This window comes from Aquarana catesbeiana, linkage group LG03, assembly GCF_042186555.1.
Source record: "Aquarana catesbeiana isolate 2022-GZ linkage group LG03, ASM4218655v1, whole genome shotgun sequence".
In the NCBI taxonomy this organism is placed as follows: Eukaryota; Metazoa; Chordata; class Amphibia; order Anura; family Ranidae; genus Aquarana; species Aquarana catesbeiana.
The window spans coordinates 272,510,032-272,533,807 of NC_133326.1; the positions used below are offsets into that span (position 1 = coordinate 272,510,032).

General features: G+C 42.3%; 1 protein-coding gene across 2 annotated transcripts in view; it reads right to left on the bottom strand.

Moving 5' to 3' along the window:
* The window catches only part of RAP1B (RAP1B, member of RAS oncogene family), a 113,387-nt gene that overhangs the window by 3,786 nt on the left and 85,825 nt on the right, over positions 1 to 23,776 (bottom strand). For both annotated transcript variants that reach the window (XM_073620080.1, XM_073620081.1), the window contains exons 4-6: positions 21,769 to 21,825; positions 18,866 to 19,006; positions 1,959 to 2,102 (exon numbers count right to left, since the gene is read on the bottom strand). In XM_073620080.1, coding sequence (XP_073476181.1) covers positions 1,959 to 2,102; positions 18,866 to 19,006; positions 21,769 to 21,825 — 342 coding nt within the window. The remainder of the gene's footprint in view (positions 1 to 1,958; positions 2,103 to 18,865; positions 19,007 to 21,768; positions 21,826 to 23,776) is intronic.

A 23,776-nucleotide genomic window follows, 5' to 3' on the forward strand; every position in this document is an offset into this window, starting at 1 on the left:
ATGCTACCATGTTATCTGGGAACTTGGACGGTAACCCGGAATGCTACACTCTAAGGACCCTTTCAGACGGGCGTACCGATCAGGTCCACCTAACAGTTTTTCAGGCGGACCTGATCAGAAGGTCCATTCATCCTTACGGACAGGCGGATGTAAAAGGAATTGCATCATTTATTCTGCAGATCTGTAATTTGGCTATTTCCCCTCCAGTCGTCAGATCACCGGTCCTCAAGAGGGCAGCCCTGACAGTAAGCAAAGCCTTATCCTCTACCAAGATGGCCACCCTCCATACAGAAAAGAACAGAGCAAGGTAAGCCGGTAATGGGGAAAAGATTAGTTGCAAGTAGACCTCTGGCAAAATTGGTGGATTAATCCTTTGCCCTCTGATTGTTTTTTTTTCCTTCTTCGTGACACAAGTCATTTCCTCATTAAGGGGAAGTATACTGTATTTTCAGTGCACAAATATCGTAAGTTATTTTTGCAGCATGTAACTTGAATTATTGATAAGACTCACATTTTTACAAGGTTTGCTGTGCCATGTTTTGTTATTGTAATAAAATAGCCACGAAGGGCATTGTTTTTGCCAAGTTGGCAGACTCAGATTTGCATCGTGATATGTAAACTACAACCATTGGTTAGCTCTGCAATCAAGAAGCAGAAACTTTGTATGCAACGAGCAGGTCTGGCTGCTCATGTGTTAATATAGAAAAAAAAAGGCTTTGTCCTATCTATAAATTCCCTTTTCTTTAGACCAAAAATTTTTTTCTTAACTGTACATTACAGGACACAGGATAGAATTCAAAGCCATAAGAGTTGCAAAAAAGTCAGTTTTGTCTATATGAAATTGTCCCTGAGAGGTAGACTTGTGCGCACTAAATCCAAACAGTAGAGGGAGTCCTCTTTGGGATTCTGAGAAGCTGGACAGAGAGAGGGCAGAAACAGTCTTGGGCTTCAACAGTCAGGAGGTTAAAGTCAGCGGCTGTGAAGCAGGGTGGTAAACTGTCCCCTGGCACAGAAGACCTGTACAATTTGGGAGGGCCCAAGAAGAGTCCACCAGACATCTGACGAAGTACAAATACCATCTCTGTTTAAGCCGGTTTGATGATATAAGAATCACTGAAATGTTCATCTCGATACTGCAGAGCAGATGAGGAAGGAGTGGCAGAGGGGAATGGGGAAATTCTGAATTACAGATTTTAAGATTTGAATTCTGATATCCAAATTCCGAAATCCGAATTCCAAAATTTCGAGATCTGAGTTCACAATTCAGAAATCCAAATTTCGAGCTCAGAGCTACTAATTCGAAATTCCAAGATCTGAGTTCCCTATTCCGAGAGCCGAATTCCAAATTCCAAGACGGGAGTTCTAAATTCCGAGATCCAAATTCTGAGTTTTGAATTCATAAATTCTGAGATCAGGCACATTAAAGGCTAGCCCTGCTTCTTTCTCACAGTGGGGAGGAAAGGATCATTCAAATCGGGAAAGCTGCAAATCGAGCCTTAAGGTCTGAAGTAACTGAAGAAATCTTAGAGCAAAACTCATCTTGATAAAAGATGAAAATGGTTAGCTTTTTCCAGAGCAGGGTAAAGACACCAGCAAACAAACTGAGGCATGCAGGGAGTTATAGGAGTTATGCTAGGCTATCAAAAAGCCTTGGTTGCCAGAGTCCATGTGTGGGCGTCACAGCATAGCCCTATACCATCCTGTGTCCTGTAATGTACGATTATAAAATAAGGTTTTTCATACATTAACAAACTGTTAACATTTATTTCCATCAGGCTGATCTCTTTTTATCGAAAACATTGAAAAGGCTATGCATTCTCATAACAGACTGTATGTTTGGAGAACACTTAATAAGTACACAAACAATGGTCTAATTAGATCAAGTGTTCAAAGGTAAAAAAAAATTAAACCATTATCACAAGAAAAATCAATGCACACAAAATCATATACCATTTTACCTCATTGACATTAATCTTGGACTTGGCAGAGGACTCCAGGAATGCACAGTTGTTCCACTGTCTAGCTAGATTCTGCCCCTGTTCTTTGCCCACAACCCTTTCATCTTCCAAGTCACACTTGTTTCCAACAAGAATCATTGGTACCTAAATAAGACAAAACATTATATTTAAATGTAAATTGTATTTAAAAATTAACTTGATAGGTTATTAACTTGGATGCTAGGTAAACAGATCAATCATAAAAAACAGTATATAGTTATAAGCAGGTCATAACTAGGGTTAAAAGAGCACACAAAAGAGCACACAAAAGGTATTTTTGTCTAACCACAATTAGGCAGGTATTTTATTTACATCACTCTCACCTTGCATGGTGTTTTACATTTGGTATGATTATACAATTATTTTCTTGTCTCACAACAAAAAAAGAACGAGGTTTCTGAAGACATTTATGTTCTAGAATACTGCAAAATACATATGGTTAGTGCTCCTGCATTTACAGGTGTTTAGACGTATTTACAGTAACTAAACTCCTTAGGCTTTATATATTTAAAAAAAAAAAAAAAAAGACATTAAAAAGAGGTGTATTCTTAAAACCCACCAAGCCAGATATCAAAGAACAAAAGAACTAATTAGGCCAAAATTCCATCTATTCACAAAAGTTTTTTTCACTGCAAAAGTGAACCAATTATTTGCCCTCCCTAGCAGCATATCTTGTATACTGTAAATATTTTTTTACAACTTTAGGTGACCCAACTTAACTGCCCAAAGACCTGAACCTATGAACCACAGCAGTGGCGAGGGTTCAGCACCAGGACGAGGACTTGGCATCATGCATAGAAGATTTCTACAGCATCTAGCAGCCTTCACGGCGTGGGACATACTTCAATACAAGTTAAAGGAGAAGTCCAGCCTGAGCTTTTTAGGCTGGGCTTTTCCCAAGGGTCATAGGAGTGCAATTCGTTTTGCACTCCTGTGACCCGGCCTGAAGTCTGCTCTCCACTGAAGTCACCAGGATCAGCCCAGGCAGCACGTCAGCCCAACTTAGGAAGTCTGGATCCGCCAGCTGCCTGGACTAATGGCAGTCTCAGCATGCCACCGAGACAGCCGCTCCCCACCCCTCCACAGCTCAGCGCTCCAATGAGCGTGGAGGAGCAGAGCAGGAGAGATGCTGACTGACAGGCAGCAGCTCTCTGCTCAGGGAGGAGTGAGAACCGAGCCATCAGCGGTGTTCAGTGGTTCGGTTCTCAGTGCAGAGACGCCAGGGGACAGATACAGCATCGGTCTGATGCTGCATCCACCAAGGTAAGTATGAATAGCCAAAAAAAAAAAAAAAAAAATTTCTCTTTTAAGTTTGGTCACTAAAGCTGTAGAGAAAAGAAAAAAAAAAAAAAAAAACAAAAAAAAAAAACTTTTTTGCTTAGCTAGCTTTATTTCTTTTCGCTCCCTCACCACCTTTGTTAAGCTGGTGGGAGTGAAAACTAGTCCTATAAAAGCTATGATTTGCCAGAGTTGTAGTTTACACAGGGCTAAGGAGTCCCTCATGGACAATGGTGATTAGTGTACCACTGTCAGATAGTGAGTCACATGCTCCTCCATACCCATAAAATCAAACCATAACATTATGATCTCTGACTGGTAAAGTGAATGACATTATCTTGTTACAATGGCATCTAAACTTGGGTGGGATATATTAGATAGCAAGTGACCATGTTGTTCCCAAATTTGATTTAAAGCACAAAAAAAAAATGGGAAAGCAAAAGGATTTGAGTAACAAACTGTAACAGCTAGACAACCGAGTCAAAACTGCAGCTCTTGCAAGATGTTCAAGTGGTCCAAGCAAAGAAAACTGGCGATAGGGAGGGACATGGGTGGCAAGACTCATTGATCAACAGAACTCAAACTGCTGAAAAAGTTAATGACGGCTCTGATGGAAAGGAATCAAAAACACACAGTGCATAAGCTGCAGACCAGTCAGGGTGCCCATGCTGACCAAAGTCCACTGTCAAAAGCACCAATAATTATTTCATTTGAGGTTTAAAAAAAAACTACAAAATTAAAAAAGCACCAACAATGAGCACGTGAACATCAGAACTGGACCGCAGAGCAATGGAATAAGGTGGCCTGGTCTGAGAATTCAAGAATGGTTTGAGGAACACAAGTTTGAGGTGTTAACTTGTCCTCCAGCATTTGTGGGATGTGCTGGAACAAGTTTGATTCATGGAGGCCCCAACCTAGCAACTTACAGCACTTAAAAGGATCTGCTACTAATGGCTAGGTTCCAAAAACCACAGCATACCTTCAGAGGTCTAGTGGAGCCCATGCCTCAACCGGATATGGTGGGTGATCATAATGTTATAGCTGATCGGTGTATATTCTTTGGCTCTCAACACTGAATGGAGCTCCAAGGGAGCAAAGGAATAGTATATGCTGGAGAGAAGTGAGGGATTAAAACCTATTACAATGCCCTGAATGGGAAACAAAGGTTGGCTTTTAACCCGTTTGCTGCCAGGCCCCGTGCTCCATTTTTACAATTTTTCCTTTGCTTTTTTATTTTTCACTTATAGTTTTCAAAGTTTGTAAAAGACCCCCAAACCATATATTTTCTGAAAGCACATGACCAGTAGAATAAAAAGAAGGAACAAATAAATAGATTTCCAGAAACCTCTCTGAAGCCAAAACATCTCACAGGCTTTGCAAATGCGAGACTTTCTGGATCTATTCTCTAAATACCCTCTCACCTGACAGCTTGAATGAAGAATTAGAGGTGTCCACTATTTTATAACGTCATAATATTAACCCCCCCCCCCCACACACACACACTTTTTTTTTAGTCTGTCATGTGATCCATGAGCATGACATATCGGGGGTGGTGGGATTCCCAGATCAGCAAGTAAATGTAACTGACACAGGTCTTAAAACACATGCATCATGGTAAAAATCTTTCCTATCTAATCACTCAAAATAATATATACGCATATAATCTAATTCTACACTGCGGAACCTATACATCTTATATAAATCTAACATATCATTGTCTCCCCCCCCCCCCCCCCTTTTATATCATACACTCTGCCATTTTAACTCCTATTAATGAGACCCCTACTCCTATCCAGTGGCAGAACTACCGCCACAGCGACCCACGCAGGTGCTATGGGGCCCTCAGCCGGGTGGGGACCAGTCATAATTGCCAATAGAATTCCTTTTTTCCCCGAGTTTTCGCCGCCCGCCGATAGAGGTCCGTGGCCAGTGGAGGGCCGCATTTTCCAGAAGACCAGACGAGTTAGAAACGAGAAGCAGAGCCTGCCGAGTGGCTACAATAGAAATAGAGCTGCGGCGCCGACCACCCTCCGCCCCCGGTCTGTCTGTCATCCGTGACCTGTTATGGAAAGGGGTGGGGGTGCAGCAGCTCAATTTCTTTTGTAGCCGGCCGGCTCCGCCTCTATTATGTTCCCCCTCGGCCTTCAGTAATGGCGGGGTAGACACCGCTGCTGGGATATAGAAGGGCTCCAATGGGGGGGGGGGGGGGGACACCCAAGATGTAAGGAGGCACTCCGCGGGGGGACACCCGAGATGTAAGGAGGCACTCCGCGGGGGGACACCCGAGATGTAAGGAGGCACTCCGCGGGGGGACACCCGAGATGTAAGGAGGCACTGCGCTGGCTCTGGAGTCTGGACAGGAAATAGGAAGGGAGTGGGAGAGAGACTCATCTGTTTTGCACAGTGCCTGGAAAAGCACCTCGTCCCCACAAGCCCTGGGGTGTTAGTTGTGGGGGTGAAAAACTAGAAAAAAAACTGACTTTACTTACACTATAGTGTACTAAATATAACCTGTAGATTTTTTGGCAAATTTTTGTTTTGTTCGTAATTAATATAAGCTGCTGCCTGGGTACTGTGCCACATGAGTGTGGCACAGTCATAAGTTGTTCAATGGCATTAGTTCATTTTTTTGGGGGGGAGGGGGCCCATACAACATTTTGCTATGGGGCCCTGTGATTACTAGTTACGTCCCTGCTCCTATCCTGTGGAATACTAACCACAATTTTAATTTTTATATAAAATCTTCTAATTTTTTAATCAGACAATATCTGGTTATAGCCCATTTACATAATAAAGGTTACATAAACATAACCGGTGATGTCCTATTAATACTGCATATAATATTTAATTACAATCTAAAAGCCCCTCCCTCCCTTTTCCTAATATTTACTCAATATCGCTAGTGTGATAATTTTCATCTATATTACATTATATATTTAGAGAATATATTTAGATAATGTATTTTGCCTCCATTTATTGTTTAATGTTTACTAAAAATGCTGTCTGTAGCAATACGAACTTTCCACTAGATGGCAGCACTAGGTATATATAATCACGGGACACAGAGCCACAGTAATTACTGTATGGATTATATTGCACCTTCAGGTGATGGACACTGGCACACCCTAAACAAGAAGTTCAATTCCCCATATGACCCCTCCCCTTACCGGGAGTACCTCAGTTTTGTAGCAAAGCAATAGACGTGTAACCAGAAAGAGGGGAGGGACCTCTGTGTCCTGTGATGTACTCCAAGAAAAGGATTTTACAGGTAAGCCGTTATGAAAATTCTATTTTCTTTAACGTACATCATGGTCCCAGAGCAATGTCACCTGAGAGGAGGGGACACAACAAAAGTAGGGTGCAATCAGACCTGAGGACCTATACTGTTGCCTGCAGCACACTGCGCCCGAAGGCGATATCCTCATGCCTTCTTACATCCACCTGATAGAATCTGGTGAATGTATGGACTGAAGACCAGGTTGCGGCCTTGCAGATTTGAGCCATGGAGGCTTGGTGAAGCACTGCCCACAAAGCACTAACAGCCCTGGTAGAGTGAGCTTTAACCTGGAAAGGTGGAACCTTCCTCTTCAAGCAATAAGCTTGAATAATTACCTGCCGCATCCATTTGGCAATAGTGGATTTCGATGCTGCCTGTCCTTTCCTAGGACCTTCAGGCAACACGAACAAAACATCTGTTTTCCGAATCTGAGCAGTTGCCTTCAAATAGATCTTGGCTGCTCTCACTACATCCAAAGAGTGTAGTGACTTTTCCTTCCTTAGGGTTCTGGAAAAAATAAAGGTAAAACAATATCCTGGTTTAGGTGAAAACCTGAAACCATCTTTGGCAGAAAGCTAGGATGAGGGCGCAATACCACTCTATCCCTGTGAACAATTAAATATGGCTCTTTTCAAGAAAGATCCGCCAGCTCTGATACCCTTCTTGAAGAAGAAATGGCTACCAGAAAAACTAGCTGTCAAAAGGACCAAAGGAACATGTTGAATCGGCGGAAAAAGGCTGTTTCTGTAATGCCGACAGAACCAAATTCAAGTCCCAAGGGTTCAGGGGAGCTTTAGGCTTTGAATTAAGCCGCGTTAGCCCCTGTATAAAGCTTCGGATCAAAGAATGCAAAGCCAGCGGATGCTGAAACAATACTGATAAGGCCGAGACCTGGCCCTTGATAATACTCAAGGCCAGCTTCATCTCTAGCCCCATTTGCAGAAAGGCAAGAATTCTACCCATGACATACTTCCTAGGATGCCAACCCCTGAATTTACACCAAGAAACATAGGACTTCCAGACTCTATAATAAATGACTCTGGAAGCTGGCTTCCTTGCATTAATCAAGGTAGGTATCACTGATCCTGAAAGCCCACGATTCCTTAGAATGTGGGTTTCAATAGCCAAACTGTTAAATTTAGCGTTTGTAAAGTAGGATGGAACACTGGTCCCTGCGATAGCAGGTCTGGACGTGGTGGTGGGGTCCATGGGTTTCCTACCACCATCTTTACTATTTCTGCATACCAAAATCTTCTGTGCCACAAGAACTACCAACTTCCTTTCCCGCTTGATCCTGCAAAGAAGTCGAGGTAGCAGCAGAATAGGCGGGAATGCATAAATCCGTGAGAACTGATCCCACGGAGTCACCAACGAATCTGTTCCGCATGCGAGTGGATCCCTTGTTCTTGACACAAACTTGTCGACTTTGTTGTTGAACCTGGACGCAAAACAGATCTACATCTGGGATCCCCCATCTTTGGCATATAGCCAGGAAGATGTCGGGGTGAAGGGACCATTCCCTCCGGGAACAACTGCTGGCGACTTAGGTAGTCTGCCTGCCAGTTCTCTACCCCTGGAATGAAGATTTCCGAAATGCACGGCACATGTTCTTCTGCCCAGGTTAGAATATGATTTACCTCTGCCTGGGCTGCCTGACTTCTGGTGCCCCCTTGGTGATTGATATAAGCCACTGCCGTGGCATTGTCGGATTGAATCATGACAGGAGATTCAATGGACCAGAAAGGCACGCAAGGCTTGAGGAGGCTTTAGTGAACCCAAACAGGAAGTGGGCTCTTCAACCGACTCCGTTAAGGGTAGCTGAAATGTGGAGCGGACCATTTCAGTAAGAAAATGCACCAGCAACTTTTCAGCATGTGAAGCTGAAGAAGATCCTGCCCCACTTAATTCCTCGGAAGAGGAGGAGTCAGCCTGTTCGCGGTCCCCTGAGGGGTATTCATTCTCCCCTTCCCACAGTTCCCCCATTTGAGGATCCTGGGTGGTAGAGGGGACCTAATGCGTTCTCTTCCTCTTTGTGAAGATGCGATTAAAGACGCTAATCTTTCTTTCTAAACCACTCATAGCTGAGGAGAAAACCTGCTCAGTTATATAGACGGGGGCTGAAGTGCTGGAAGCAATTACAGCCCTTGATGACCCTGATGGCTCACTCTGACCAGCCTTTTTAGAACGGGATGATGTCACAGAGGGAGGGTGTTTAGGACCTGAGGGCGACCCCTTCGTGTCCTTGGGCTTTGTGGCATTTGAACCATCTCCTTTGGTCATAGTGCTGAGCACAAAGGCAGAGGTACCACAAAACATATGCACCCACTGCTGAGTAATAGTCCAGCAACTGTCGCTGCTATTAAACTCAGCCTGAAGCTTAATGTAAATGTGCCTGGGAATTGCCTGTGTCACCCACTCACATGCCATCCGTCCGCTCTGTGTCCCTCCTAGCTGTATGCACCTGAAAAAGGTGCATTTTATAACTATGCAGCCCGTGTTGTGGATGCTCAATTTGCGCTGCTAAGCCCCGCCCCTTCCTCCGACCACCGCGCCCCCCTTCTTCATCAATTTCAAATTAGATTGTTTCCCGCGTGAGGCAGGCTCCGATCCAGACCGGACCGCATGGAGGAGGACTGGGGGAGGAGGAGAGCTGCCGAAGGGAATGGCTGTAATGGCGGCGGGAGCGGCGTGGTACACCGCCATGTAGCGCCATGCTCCCTCTGCTTGGAGGAGCTATCCAGGTGGGGGGACATTCCTGGGAGCAGAAAACCCCCCTATGCCACAACTTTACCTGGAGCCAGGGCCGGAGGAAGTGTGCAGCTTGAACAGAGGCGAGACTGACAAGCATGAACAGGTACGTGCTCTTGACAGCCCCCGGTGGTGACTATAGGCATAGCCACATTTACTTTAAAGGAGAAAGCCCACAAGAATTAGAAACCTCCCTTACCTTATCCAGCCGCAGGGTTCTGTGGTAACAGACCCAATCTTCACCTCTCACGGTGGGCTCTGTTACAAAATCTTCAGGGACTGGGGCCCCCTTTTATCGGAGGATCCACAGCCCTGGACCTATAAAAAGCACCCCACCAGGAATATGGCTGAAAAAAACAAATACTGGATCCCGGAGTCCAGCTCTCTAAAAAGAGAAGCGTTACAGGTAAAACCTCGTTTCTTTGGACACCATTCACCATTGGTACCATTCAATTCGGCCTGGAAAAGACACTTTGAATGGATCTGGTTGCATGGCTTGCCCCAGTAAGCAATATTCCAGCGGAGCTCAGCACAGCACATCTTTACTCGTGACCAACACCCAAGACACTGGCGAAAAACTGAGGTACTTCCGGTAAGGGGAGGGGTTACATGGGGAACTCAACTTCCTGTTTAGGGTGTGCCAGTGTCCATCACCTGAAGGTGCCATATAACCCATACAGTAATTACTGTGGCTCTGTGTCCCTTGATGTACGATAAAGAAATACTAGTACATCCAGCTCATCTGAACTAGCTTGAAAAAAGGAGCGCGCATTCCTCCTACCACCAGGGTGCACCAGCGCAGAAACATGTCGCAATCAAGCCTATGAGGTCATCCCCTTTAGCACTACGACCCAGGAAGCGTTCCAAGCCTTTCGCCAGCTCTCCACCATCATACCATCTTCCTTCCGGCCGGGAGAGCCCACTGAGTGGCTGAGACAGCATACCTTCTACTGACCAGTGTGATGGCTGCCCCACAGAGCGTTTACCCACAGATGTACCAGTCCTTGTTTACCTAGATACAAGTTACTATGTGTTTTTATTAATACACACTTTACAGTCTAACTCAGAGGCGCCTGCATTTGTTTTTTCTTGAATAAAAAAAGAAGGTGCTAATGATTTCTAAGGTCCCGCGATATTTGTGCAAAAGTTTACCAAAACAATACTTTAATGAGATATCAGAGGTCTAAGCAGACCCCCATATTTTTTTTTTTTGCAGAAAAAAGGGAATGAAGATAGTCTCTTTTCTCTGCAGCGCTTTACTTGAATGAATGAGGAATTTGTATAGAGATTCCATTCATTCATAAAATGACAGTCTGATGCAAAGTAACACTCGCGGTTACTATATATAAGCTGTCAGTGGATATAGGAGTGATCACTGCCTATAGCCACTGTACTACAGGGAGAGGCTTGGTAAACACATGTATACCAAGCCCCAACTTCACCCCCAACTGCACCGCTCTCCCCTTCCATAGCCTGACAGATCACCGAGATCAGTGCAGGCAGCGGGAGGGAAGGAGAGATGCAGCTTGGAGCGGCGATTGATCGGGGGTGTAGGGGCTACCTGACCATGCAGCACCTGAAGCCAGCAGGAGTGGAAGAGGAGGGAAGTCGGCTAGGGATGGTAGCTGCAGGGATCCGGTTTGTGGGAGGGGGGGGCGCAATTTAAAGGTAAAAGTTAACGGCGGGAGGCAGAGGACAGGGAAGCAGTGGTCACATTAGGGGTTAACCCTGATCAACGGGTTGTAATCCACGCATCAGAGTTATAGAATTGTTCAGCAGAGTCCGCTGAACAATTCTTTTTTGTTTAATATGTTTTTATTGAAGACAGGTTGTTCGGTACAATACAACATCCAACCATAGTGTATACAAACAGTTCAATCATGAAGTATTTGAAAACCTGGAGACAGTTCGTCTGTGTATAAACACGTCTTATTACAAACCATATGTTCAATACTATTGCAATAAAACTTTATGAAAGCACCAAATCCTGTCGAATTCTTTGGTATTTAGTATACAAAAAGAGCAGGGATAAGGAAAAGTACAGACAAAGAAAGAGAAGTAGGGAAGAGAGTGGGTGGTGGTGGGGGGGTTATGGATGGGGAGTGTGGAATGTCTGCCTCTGTCAGATTTCTGTAACACTAAGTCAAATCATGAGTGAGTTAGGTGTTCGGAGCCATAATTTCCGCATAAACTGTAGTGTATTTAAAAGGCAAACCAATAGGACCATATTTTTTTTCCCCAAATCAGTTTTATTTTTAAGTGAGTAAGTTAAGTCTTCCATATAGTATAGATGATCTACCTCTCCAAGCCATTGGCGTAGAGATGGTATCGTGGAGGTTTTCCAAAACCGGGGTATGAGCGCTTTAGCCGTGTTTAATAAGTGTGGGGTGATAGATTTTTTTGTATGATCCTGTCGGTTTGTCCGTACAATGTAATAGTACATTCCAGGGATCATTGGGAACCTCAAAACCCTGAATCTCCTTGATCCAATAGAGCATAGTAAGCCAAAAGGGTCTGATAAGTGGACAAAACCACCAAACATGAGCATGCGATACTATTTCTCTGCAACCACGCCAGCAGAGTGGCGAATTTTGAGGGTAGAGTTTATGGAGAACCGCAGGTGTGTAATGCCACCTAGTCAAGAGTTTGTAGTTAACCTCTGCAGTTTTAGAGGACATAGAGGATGAGTGAGATAGGAGGAGGATAGATGCCCTTTGATTCTCCGTCAAATTCCTGTGTAGATCTTTCTCCCAGTTATGAAGGAAGCTAGGGTAACCAGAGGAAGAGAGTGATCTTAATGCTTGGTAAAAGAAAGAGGGGTTTCTCCACCGGGTGATCATCAACAAAGGCTGTTTCTATCCGTGTTAGGCTAGATGCATTGCGCAAGGGTTTTGGGAGGGCCTGAATGAAGGCTGACAGTTGAAGATATCTCCATTGGTCCATTAGCGAAGCCGATGTGGAAGTGAGCATGGATAGTGGCACATTGTCACTAAAGACTCGGACAATGTAATAAAACAGCGTTCCCGAGGTTCCAAGAATGGAGTTTGGGATCAATATTCCCAGGTGGGAAATTGTGACCGGTCAGTGGCATAAGAGTAGAATTGTATTGCCACATGTGTTTTTTGCATAGCGAGTCCCAACTCATTAGGGTGGAGCGTGTGATTGGAGAAGCAGCATTAGATAGAGTTCTGTATTTCCTCGGTATCCAAATTAAGGAGTAAAGGTCAGTGCCACCAAGTGCTATTTCCAGAGACACCCACAGCACAGAGATCTGGCCAGCCTGGGGCATCGTCTGTTCCAGACATATCTGCATGACCATAGTTGTCAAACGTGTAAAAAAAAAAAACTTGCTGGGATTCTAAATGGAATCATTTGGAACAAAAATAGCAACCTGGGCAATATGTTCATTTTCACCACACTTATCTTCCCCAACCATGAGTGTGCCAGCTGTGACCATTTTTGTAGGTCAGTTTTAATTGTATTTAACAACAGCATAAAGTTGGCACGAAATAAAGATGTCAGGTTAGGGGTGAGGAATATTCCTAAGTATTTCATGGCTCTTTTTTGCCAACTAAATGGAAAAGATTTCTGCAAGTGGCTTGCAGTCTCCTTGGGGATTGAAATATTCAAAATTTCGGATTTTGACATATTAATTTTAAAATTCGAAACCTGATTAAATGTCGAGAAAGCTTGCATTAAATTGGGCAGAGTGATTTTGGGCTGTTGAATATAGAACAGGATGTCATCAGCGTATGCTGCATATTTATGTTCAAAACGCTGAACAATTCTGATATAAGCTTATGGTCATTGAAGTGCCATAAGCTGATAGGAGAGGGAGAAAGGAGGTTCGTACGCCCACCTGCGGGCAAAAGGGTTAGTGTAAAACGGTTTAAAAAAAGAAACCTTTTTTGATAACATGAAAGTCACTGGCGAGTTGAAACTGTATACCTGGCACTAGTGCATACAAGCCATTTTTAGTAGAATTGCTTTCCATTGCATTCTATATATAGGGGAGGAGGGGCGTAATGAACAGTTGGAAGCAAAAACATCCCAATAATTTGACACGATATTTCAACTTTTTCGGTATCTGCAGTTTTTTTCTAAGCTACAGTACTGTGCGAAAGTTTTAGGCAGGCATGAAGAAATGCTGTAAAGTAAGAATGCTTTAAAAAAATATATATTTTAATTGTTTATTTTCATCAATTTACAAAATGCAAAGTGAGCAATCAGAAGAACGTAAAACAAACCAATATTTGGTGTGGATTCAAACCAGGATCAATTCTTACACTTACAGAAAGTCAGGGATTTTGTAGGATTACAGGTGTATGATTAGTCAATTATACCAAGCAGGTCCTAGTGAGCATCAATTTCATATGTAGGCTGAAACACCGTCATTAAACAGAAAACAGCTGTGAAGGAGCCTTAAAACTGAGTGAGGAACAGCCAAACTCTGCTACTAAGGTGAGGTTGCAGAAGACACAAAACGCATAGTAGATATACTGCATCAGCCACGTCTTTCCAAGGCAAAGATTTCAAAGCAGGCTGGGGCTTCAAGATGTGCTGTTCAAGCTCTTTAGAAGAAGCACAAAGAAACAAGTAATGTTGAGGACTGTAGATTCAGTGGTTGGCCAGTGAAACTTAATGCAGCAGATGAAAGACACGTCATGCCTACTTCCCTTTGACAGCAGAAGGTGTCCATCAGCAGAGAACTGGTGGAAACCAGAAGGACCCAGGTACACCCATCGACTGTCTAAAGATGTCTGGCCAGTAGTGACCTTAAAGGGGTTGTAAACCCTCATGGTTTTTCACCTTAATGCATTCTATGCATTAAGGTGAAAAAGCTTCTATAGTGCTGCAGCCCACCCCCACCCTGTGCCCCCATTTTACTTACCTGCACCCTCTCTCTCGAGTCGGGGATGAGCACACCAGTAAAAGCCGGTGTCTCGTGTCCTGATTGAATAGATTGATAGCAGCGCAGCCATTGGCACCCACTGGGGTCAATCAAATCCAATGACGCAGGCGCCGGGGCAGAGTCCGGCTTTCTGTATCTATGCACGCAAAAGCTGGACTCGGGAGCGCGCGCGCCCAGTTACCCCCAAGGAGAGTGCTTCTCCTAGGTGGTTTGCCAATGCGGGGGAGGAGCCAGGAGCGCCATTGAGGGCACCCCGAAGAGGATGATCGGGGCCACTCTGTGCAAAACGAAATGCACAGTGGAGGTAAGTATGACATATTTGTTACTTAAAAAACACAAGGGTTTAGTAACCCTTTGATGGATGAATTCTAGCCAAAAAGCCATACCTCCAACAAGGATACAAGGCTAAGCAACTCAACTATGCACGAAAACACAGGAACTGGGGTGTAAAAAAATGTCAACAGGTGCTCTGGACTGACGAGTTAAAATTTTAAATATCTGGCTGTAGCAGGATGCAGTGTGCTGGCGGAAGGGCTGGAGAGCGGCACAATAATGAGTGTCTGCAGGCAGCAGTGAAGAATGATGGCGGTTCCTTGCAAGTCTGGGGCTGCAAATGGAGTTGGAGATTTGATCAGGATCAATGGTGTCCTCAATGCTGAGAAATACAGGATGTTACTAAGAACTATCTTCAGCGTAAAGAAGGACCAGGAATTCTGGAAGTGATGGTTTGGCCCCCTGATCTCAGCATCATCAAGTCTGTCTGGAATTACATGAAGAGACAGAAAGATTTGAGGCAGCCTACATCCACAGATGATCTGTGGTTAGTTATCCAAGATGTTTGGCACAACCTACCAGCAGAGTTCCTTCAAAAACTGTGTGCAAGGGTACCTAGAAGACTTGATGCTGTTTGACGGTAAAGGGTGGTCACACCAAATGATTTGGTTTGAATTTCTTTTCTGTTCATTCACTTTCCATTATGTTAATTTGTTAAAAATTAACTATTTATACTTCTAGTTCTGAAAGCATTCTTAAGTTACAGAATTTTTTCACACCTGCATAAAACCTTTGCACAGTAACTGTACTATATTTGGCAAGTTTAATTTGATTTATTACTACATCGTTTAATTGAAAGTTTTTAATTTTTTTTTTGTACTGTCTCCCTTTTCTTCGCAAAGCACTGCACAAATTGTTGGTTCTATATAAATCCTGCACAACAATAGTTATTCAAACATTATTTATATAGAGATATGTTGATTTCTATAGTTATTATTCCAGACAGGGAAGTCAATACCTGCTGAGACCAGTTGTAGGACATGAAACATATGAGTTTGCATAGCTTTTAAGTCCAATAGTTATTCAACAGCTCTGGCTCCTCTGTGTAAGGCAGGCCATACATTATGCAATTTTGTTTCTATCTATCTATCACCAGCCTATCAGGTTTTATTGCCCGATCACTGTCGGCGTCTATAGCCAGGCAGCAGTGATCATTGTATTCTACAGGTGGGGAAGGCTTCCTGCACTCCACACCAGCAAAACACAATAGCACTGCTGGCGGGATTTCCCCCATCAACACTGACTGTGTTGATGGGGGAAATCCCGCCAGCAGTGCTATTGTGTTTTGCTGGTGTGGAGTGCAGGAAGCCTTCCCCACCTGTAGAATACAATGATCACTTCTGCCTGGCTATAGACGCCGACAGTGATCGGGCAATAAAACCTGATAGGCTGGTTGTACTAAAGTTGACAGATGGATCGACTTCAGTACAACCAGCCTGCCCCACAGATGGATCAAAATTTGTCTGGTTCCTGCTGAAAGTTTTTTGCATCATGTATTTTTCTTGAAACTGTGCATTTTAAAATAAAGAGACATAAAAAGACTTTACATAAGTCATCACTGAATTCCCCTGGAGGTAGGGCTGGGGAAAAAAAAATTGATTTAAATTTTGAATGGAGTTGAGAGGACAAATCTATTCAAAATTTAAGCAAATCGATTTTTTTTTTCACCGCGCCAGTCCTGAGGAGCTGCGGGCAGGAGTTTTTAGGCGAGGCCGCGGCTTCGGCCTAGTCCGCAAGACCAGACGCAGAAAATCACAGATTTTTTTTTAAGAAAATCTCCCAGCCCTACCTGGAGGTATGCTTTACACCAGTAATTTATCAATATACAGTATTTATTATAAAATAATTAAGCTTCCATTCTCAACGCAAGCTTCTATGCAATCCTGCTCCCTGAAAAGTTCATACTGGCATTAAAAGCGGTCATTAAACGCAGGCGTTTGAGAGGCATTAAAAATGCCCCTCTAACACTTATGCAAACAATACAATGGACAGCACACGGGGCTGTTCACACGTCACACTATCAAAACATGAAACGTTAGCGTCCCTTCAAAATTGAAAACCTAATGTTAAAGCCTTTCAACGCCTCCCATGCAAGTCTATGATAACGCTTTGCAATGCTCTGGCAAGCATTTGCTTTTGCGGGGCATTAAAATTAGTTTAATTTCCTGTAAATGTCATTTCACATTTAAAAACAGGCATTTGTGAAGTGGTTTTAACGTGTCTTAAAGTTCAACAGTTTTTAACTCGTCATTAACGCTTGTAAAATGCAAGTTTAACGCCCATACTAATGCTATAGGAGTGTTTGTGATGGGTTAGAAATTTAGTCAAGTGTGAACAAGCCATTACATTACAATTTATTTTAACAAAAAATACATTTTAACTAAAAACAGAAAAATCCCCCCAAAAATTTCCCACAATAAGCAACCAGAAGAAATAATGTGGAGAGTTTTGTTCCCTTGTGCGCCTATAGACAACTGCATCCCTTTCATCCACTGCAATTAAAAAAAAAGGACCGATGGACAAGGACAACAGCATAATTTACAAAACAAAAATGCAAATCTAAAATGGGAAGTGAGCTTTGCTTTATTACAGAAAAAAGGGCTAAAAACAATGGCTTAAATGCATTTCATATCTACATTTCACTGAATAATCCAAACAGCGGTGTGCAGGGCAGAAATGAATTCAGACTGATCAGACAAGCCAATTTCTTGCCAACAGGTCACAAGCAATACTCCTGGCTGCAAACACTGAAGATGAAATTAAACAGACTACATGACAACTTTCATGTTTCCCATTCTAGAGAAATGACAAAAGGATACAAAGCTATTCATAGCAAAAAGGAAAATAATGCCAATAAAACTGCAGTTCTCATTCCCTCAACTGTAATTTATTTGAACTAAAGTATGGCTTTCTGCAGGTGCTTCTCAATGGTCTTGCAGACATGTATACTGGGCTACTAATAAACTGTATCTAATAGAAAATGGTAGCATCATGGTTCACCACACTTTGGAACTAGGCAAACCATCTAAGGGACACCACCAGAATGGTAAATATCAAAAATGATTAAATTCCAAAAGAAAGTAAACTTTCAGTAATTGGATAAATTCCTCTAGGCTTTTCTCACAAATTATACGATGAGCTTCTATGACGCATATATGTTGTCTCACTGAAGTGGGTCTTTTTCTGTGAGGTCACATATACACGTACCTGTGCTCCCAGCAGAGACTGGGCTCTCACAGCTGGGAGCCAGGACTCCTGGTTCCCAATCACCTGATCATTGCGATAGCCTCTGATCAGTCACTGTGCAGCCAGTCTATGTGTTTTTTTTTCTCCCCCGAATAGATAGAAAGATACATTGCAACTTTCTCTCCTTGCCAGAGGAGAAAAATGTAAACAAAAATGTGTAAAAAATAAAACAAAATTAAAAAAATAGCTAGATCAATCTCAGCGTGTTTTAGGTAGGATAGAAAAAAGAAACATGCCCACTATTGTTTCGGGGCCTTACTATGGGTACAAACACACACATTTGTAGTATCGATGTACGGTAGTCAATCAGCTTCTAATTTCAACTTGTTCGATTAGTTCTGAACGGTTTCTATGCAGAGCTGCACCAGATTTTGCATACTCTAGTTTTAGTAAATTAACCCCCAAGTGACCAAATGATAATTACACAGGGCTGGCAAAGCAAATTTTTACTACATCTACAGGTAGAGTTTGCTCATATAAAAGGTGTTTTTTATGGCTCTTCCCTTTCTTAGTTGAAAATTCTTTTCAGAAGTTTATAAAGTGGACACCCAGCAAAGCACCATTATGTCACGGGTCCATCTCCCGTGTAGGTAATGGCAGTGAGCCCAAATTTATAGTTACAGATGGAGGTTGGCAGACTGAGTCACCCCTGGTTAATATACAGTTTGGCTACTCCAAAAGATAGAAAAAAATTTCAGTCCACCTGGGAAGTTTGGGTATTCTTCGCTAATTCTGTGTGTTGCAGCTAATCTGTTTGCATTGCTCAAAATATAAAATAAATTATAAACCCAACAGGAAGAGTTGTGTATCCACAAACGAGCCAAAAAGAAAACTCAAGCAGAGATATCCCTGGGGAATAGGGACATTGTCGAGTGATTACTCTACATCTACAAAAACTGAAATAAATTATTTTTTGCTGGAATGACCCTGTAAAGCAGTAGAATAAGCTCAACTTTGTTAAACATGACACTAACCTCAAGCCAAGGGAGAACATAAGTAACAGAAAGAGATAAAAGATGGAGCAATTTATAAAGACAAAAGGACGCCTCTTTAATGTTGCAAAAAGTTGCTTACATCATCAGTGTCTTTGACTCGTAGGATCTGTTCTCTGAGGTCCTGTAAATCATTAAATGTAGACTGTGCAGTTATGGAGTACACTAAAGCAAAGCCCTGTCCATTTTTCATATAAAGATCCCGCATCGCTGTGAATTGCTCCTGCATTAAAAGAAATACAAATACGGGTCAATAAGGCATTCACAGACACAAATTAACCCAAATTAACTAAAATGTAGGTAAAGTATCTAAAGCCATTTTTTAAAACTTCATTTATTGTGTCCATGATAAACATACAAAGTTATCAATTAAGTATCGACAGAGATTGAGATTTGACAGCGTGTACATCATGGCAAAAAAATACTGAATAAATAAATAGCAATTACACAATCTAATGAAAGAAAAAATAAGTGAATAATTACACAATTGAATGAATTAAAACATCTAATATATGATCACATGTATACAATAAAATGTGCACAATAAATTTCCAATGTGTAATAAATTATTGTAGAAGTTCATAATTTCTGTGTGTGATCACTCTGAAATTAATTCTCCAACATGATCCTAAAAAAGTAATCCTAAAAAAGTGCTCCAATGCTCCAAAACAACAGTGCTCCACCCGAAGTGAGAAATGAGTTGCGCTCACCAGATGTATCCAGCCAACAAGTAACCAAACGTAGGTAATAGAAATGCTGCTTCAATCAATTCATAGATAAATCTCCACCATATTCACCATCCAACTCTTCTCCTCATAAGGTATATTGATGGATACGGCCACAATCAGATCACCATCAAGCTTAAGTGTGTAAATTAAAACTCTCCAATCTGATATATCATCCACAATTATCAGGCTCCTTCTCTCATCAAAAAGGCTCTGTGAAATTAGCTCCGCCAAAGGTTCCACAGAAGGCAGGTATAGCGTAGTATAGATTTTTATTATATAAAAAAAAGGCTGCACTTACATGTGTACAATAGGATGAAATTTGGCACATTAGCAGCTCTGGAGGTCCGTAAAAAATGATCCCGCACGGATGTCTGACTAGCGACATGCGTTCCAATGACCAGGCGGAAGTCAAGGGCTTCTGTGTATGCATCTCAAGCCTCTCTTCTATGCATTTTACGCTGTGCATGCGTCATCAGGAAGTGGGGTATCTCACTGGAGCGTTCTGATTTACATACTTATGCTTGATGGTGATCTGATCGTGGCCGTATCCATCCATTAACAATATGAGAAGAGGTGGATGGTGAATATGGTGCAGATTTATCTATGAATTGATTTAAGGGGCATTTCTATTACCCACATTTGATGGTCACTTGATGGCTGGATACATCTGGTGAGTGCAACACATTTCTCACTTCGGGTAGAGCACTGTTTTGGAGCATTTTTTTAGAATCACGGTGTTGGAGAATTAATTTCAGAGTGATCACACACAGAAATTATAAACTTTTATCAATGATAATTTATTACACATTGTGTTGATTGGAAATTTGTTTATTGTGCACATTTCATTGTAAACATTTGATCATATTTTAGATGTTTTAATTCATTCAATTATGCAATTATTCACTTATTGGAGTTAATGATTTTCTTAATTTGGTTCACATTTCACTTAACTGTCCAGCTAGCACCCTTTTGATCCTTCTTTACATGTAAACCATTACCAATTTTGACAACCCCACCACCAACCACACATTTGTGTCATACCCTATGCCACGCCTTTCCTTCACATACTGCCAAACTCTCAGAACGTCTCTCCTACACATACTGGCCACTGTCATAACCCCACACTCTCCTCTTGCACATACTGAGCACTGTGATACATGCCTCATTCCTTTCCTAAACAAACTGTCCTGTTATACCTGCTACACTCCTTTCCTGTACATATTTCCTTCAGTCATAATCTGCAGCACATATTTTATGCTGTTATATCCGCCACACTCCTTTTCTGTAGATACTTCCTGCTGTCATAACCTCCACCACTCCTCTCCAGCACATACTTCATGCTGGCATACCCGCCACACTTCTTTCCTGTACATAATTCCTGCTGTCATAATTTCCAGCACGTACTTTATGCTCTCAAACCTACCACACTCCTTTCCTGTAGATACTTCCTGCTAATCTCCACCACTCCTCTCCAGCACATACTTCCTTGCTGGGATACCCACCACACTCCTTTTCTGTACATACTTCCTGCTGTCATAATCTCCAGCACATACTTCATGTTGTCGTACCCTGCACACTCCTTTCTAAAATATATCTCATCAAATTCATCAACATTCCTCTTTCTGTACATAGAGTACTACTCATTTTCACACCCTCCACAAATGGTCTCCCTGCCTTCTTACTCTCTGCATTCCTCTCGTACACATTTTGCCCGCTGTCATAATCTACACTACTTTTCTGCACAAACTGCCCGATAAATCAACATTGTTTGTAATATTGCCAATCCTGCCCATCGTGGAATGGGCATGCTATTGCAAAATTATTCTTAAAACACCAACAGTGTTTCAAATGGAATAGAAAATGAAATAGTTGGGTTTTTTAAAGCCCGAATGCCAGGTATGGATATTTTTGCATAGTTACATTGGTCCAGCTTGGACCAATCTAAGTATGCATGCTCTCTATACCTGACTGATCCACATAGAAGCAGGAAATCATTGTAGCAGACAACACTACCGCAGTGATTCCCACTGTCTTCCTGGTCAATGCTGAGTGGCTGCCCTGCTGCTTAGTGAATACAGGAGGTCTCTTGCTTGGCATGGGCACCAGAGAACGCGGCATTTCCTCAATGAATGCAAAGCGTCCTCTGGTTTGACAAGGTAGAGGTTGTGACTTTGCCACCCTGCACAAAAATAACACCCTGTTCAATAGTATACACTCATACTCCGAACATCTAAAACATGTATAAAATCAAACATACCGTTCCTGCAGTGTCTAAAATTTCGAGCATACATTGCTGACCATCAACTTCAACTTGCTGGAAAAGAAAAATAACAATGCATTATACCATCATTCAATCCCAAACTATATAACAGATCTTTCAGCTAAAAAAAATGAACTAGTTTGACATACTTGTATACTTTTTAAATCATACCTAAAAGGGCTGGCCCATAAAACCAGAGAAAGTTTTCTGGGTAAGGCTAGCCCTATATACATGTGGAGTTGTGAATACCTGAACAGTGACTGCACACAGGACGCAGTCAATATTCAGCTGATAATTTTCCACTTGTTTCAGTCGATTTTCAAACTAACTTGTCAAGCCAGGTGATCCAGACAGGTCTACCTATGTCTCAAATTTCAGCAGAAATCAGATGAAATTCGAGTGGTCTATGGCGAACTTGCACATCGCTGTAGAATATGTATGCAAGTATGCAGACAAAACTATACAGCCATAAACCAATCCTGTTTTTCTCCCCATTTTGGGGGACATTAGATAAATCCAACGGCATTACATATAATAGGGCTATTTTAAATGATTGTCTAGTGCAGTGGTTCTCAACTCCTGTCCTTAGGACACACTAACAGGCCAGGTTTGCAAGATAGCTGAAATACATCACAAGTGATATTTGCTGCTCAGTGATTGCAGTATTCTAGTCTGCAACACCCCAAGGTAATACTTAAAATCTGGCCTGTTGGTGGGTCCCGAGGACTGGAGTTGAGAACCACTGGTCTAGTGAATGGACTGTCGCCCATAGCAAATTGATTCAATATTTCATTCTCTAACCTGTACTGTAAGAACAAGCACAGAATATGCACTCTACTTTTCATAAACAAGGGCTGTGATGAGGGATAACGACTAGTTTTGCCAACCAGAATTACAAGCCTGAGTGGCATTGACATATCAGGCCAAAATTTTCACAAAGTTACATTTGCCGTTCATAGTTTGGTACTTCGCATAATAGAAGTAATAAGGTTACAAAGTAGTAGAATCCTGCAAACTGAATTTTGCTGTGATTAGCCTAATTCTTACTAGAGAAGCATAAAACTATGCCAATGGATATCCTTTCATTTTTTTTTAACCTTTTTGGGGTTTCCAAACGTTTAAAAAAATATATTTCAAAATCAAGTTGCACATACATGATGGTTTAGAAATGTTGTGGGATGTAAAGCCAAGCATATATCTTGTGTAACGAGCAAAATGACAGTCATCTTAGCAGGTGAGCTAATGATATATAGTATGCTGAGAAAAAGATGAAGAAACGCTATGCCAAAATTTAGATCTCCTTGTATTCAGCCTAGACATGTAAGAGGAAAGAGATGTGAAAAAAACTACATAAGAAAAGGGTAAAAAAAAGAGAAGAGAGTAGGAAAGAGCCAACAAAGGGATAAGAGGGTCAAGGCAAGCAGGAAGGGGGGAAAACACGCTGGAGAGGGGAGGAGGTGGGCTGGGGGGAGGTAAAGGGGATGCCCATAGCCCACCAAGGCATCTCACATAGAGTTTCACATTACCAGTTGTAGGAGATGTCTAGCAAAAGATAATTGGAAAGAAATGCTCGTTTTTGGTAAATTTAACCATTCTGTCCAGCAGCTTTTCAATCATTTTCTGGTAGATGAGTGCCTTCTTAGCACAGCTATACTTTGTTAAGTATTGCCTTGCAGGGTTTTTGGAGCCAACATGTGGTCCAGTTACAGAGGTTTTTTTTTTTTACATTACTAAGCGGTTCTTCAGCCCCTCCCAAAAAAAGTGAGCAGCTCACTTACCCGTGCTAGCCGGCAGCACTGATCAGTGTGTTCTGATGGCAAGGAAAGTCTCCCAGGGGCCAGATTACAAAAGCCCAATGGGAGTGGATTTCCCCATCCACCTCAAATGTGTGAATGAGGGAATAAGGTAATTTTTTTCGTTCAACCTACTGGTTGAACAAATAAAATATATAAAAGAAGATGTCAAGGTCTTTCCCGTGTTTCCTTTGCACTATTGGGGCTTACAT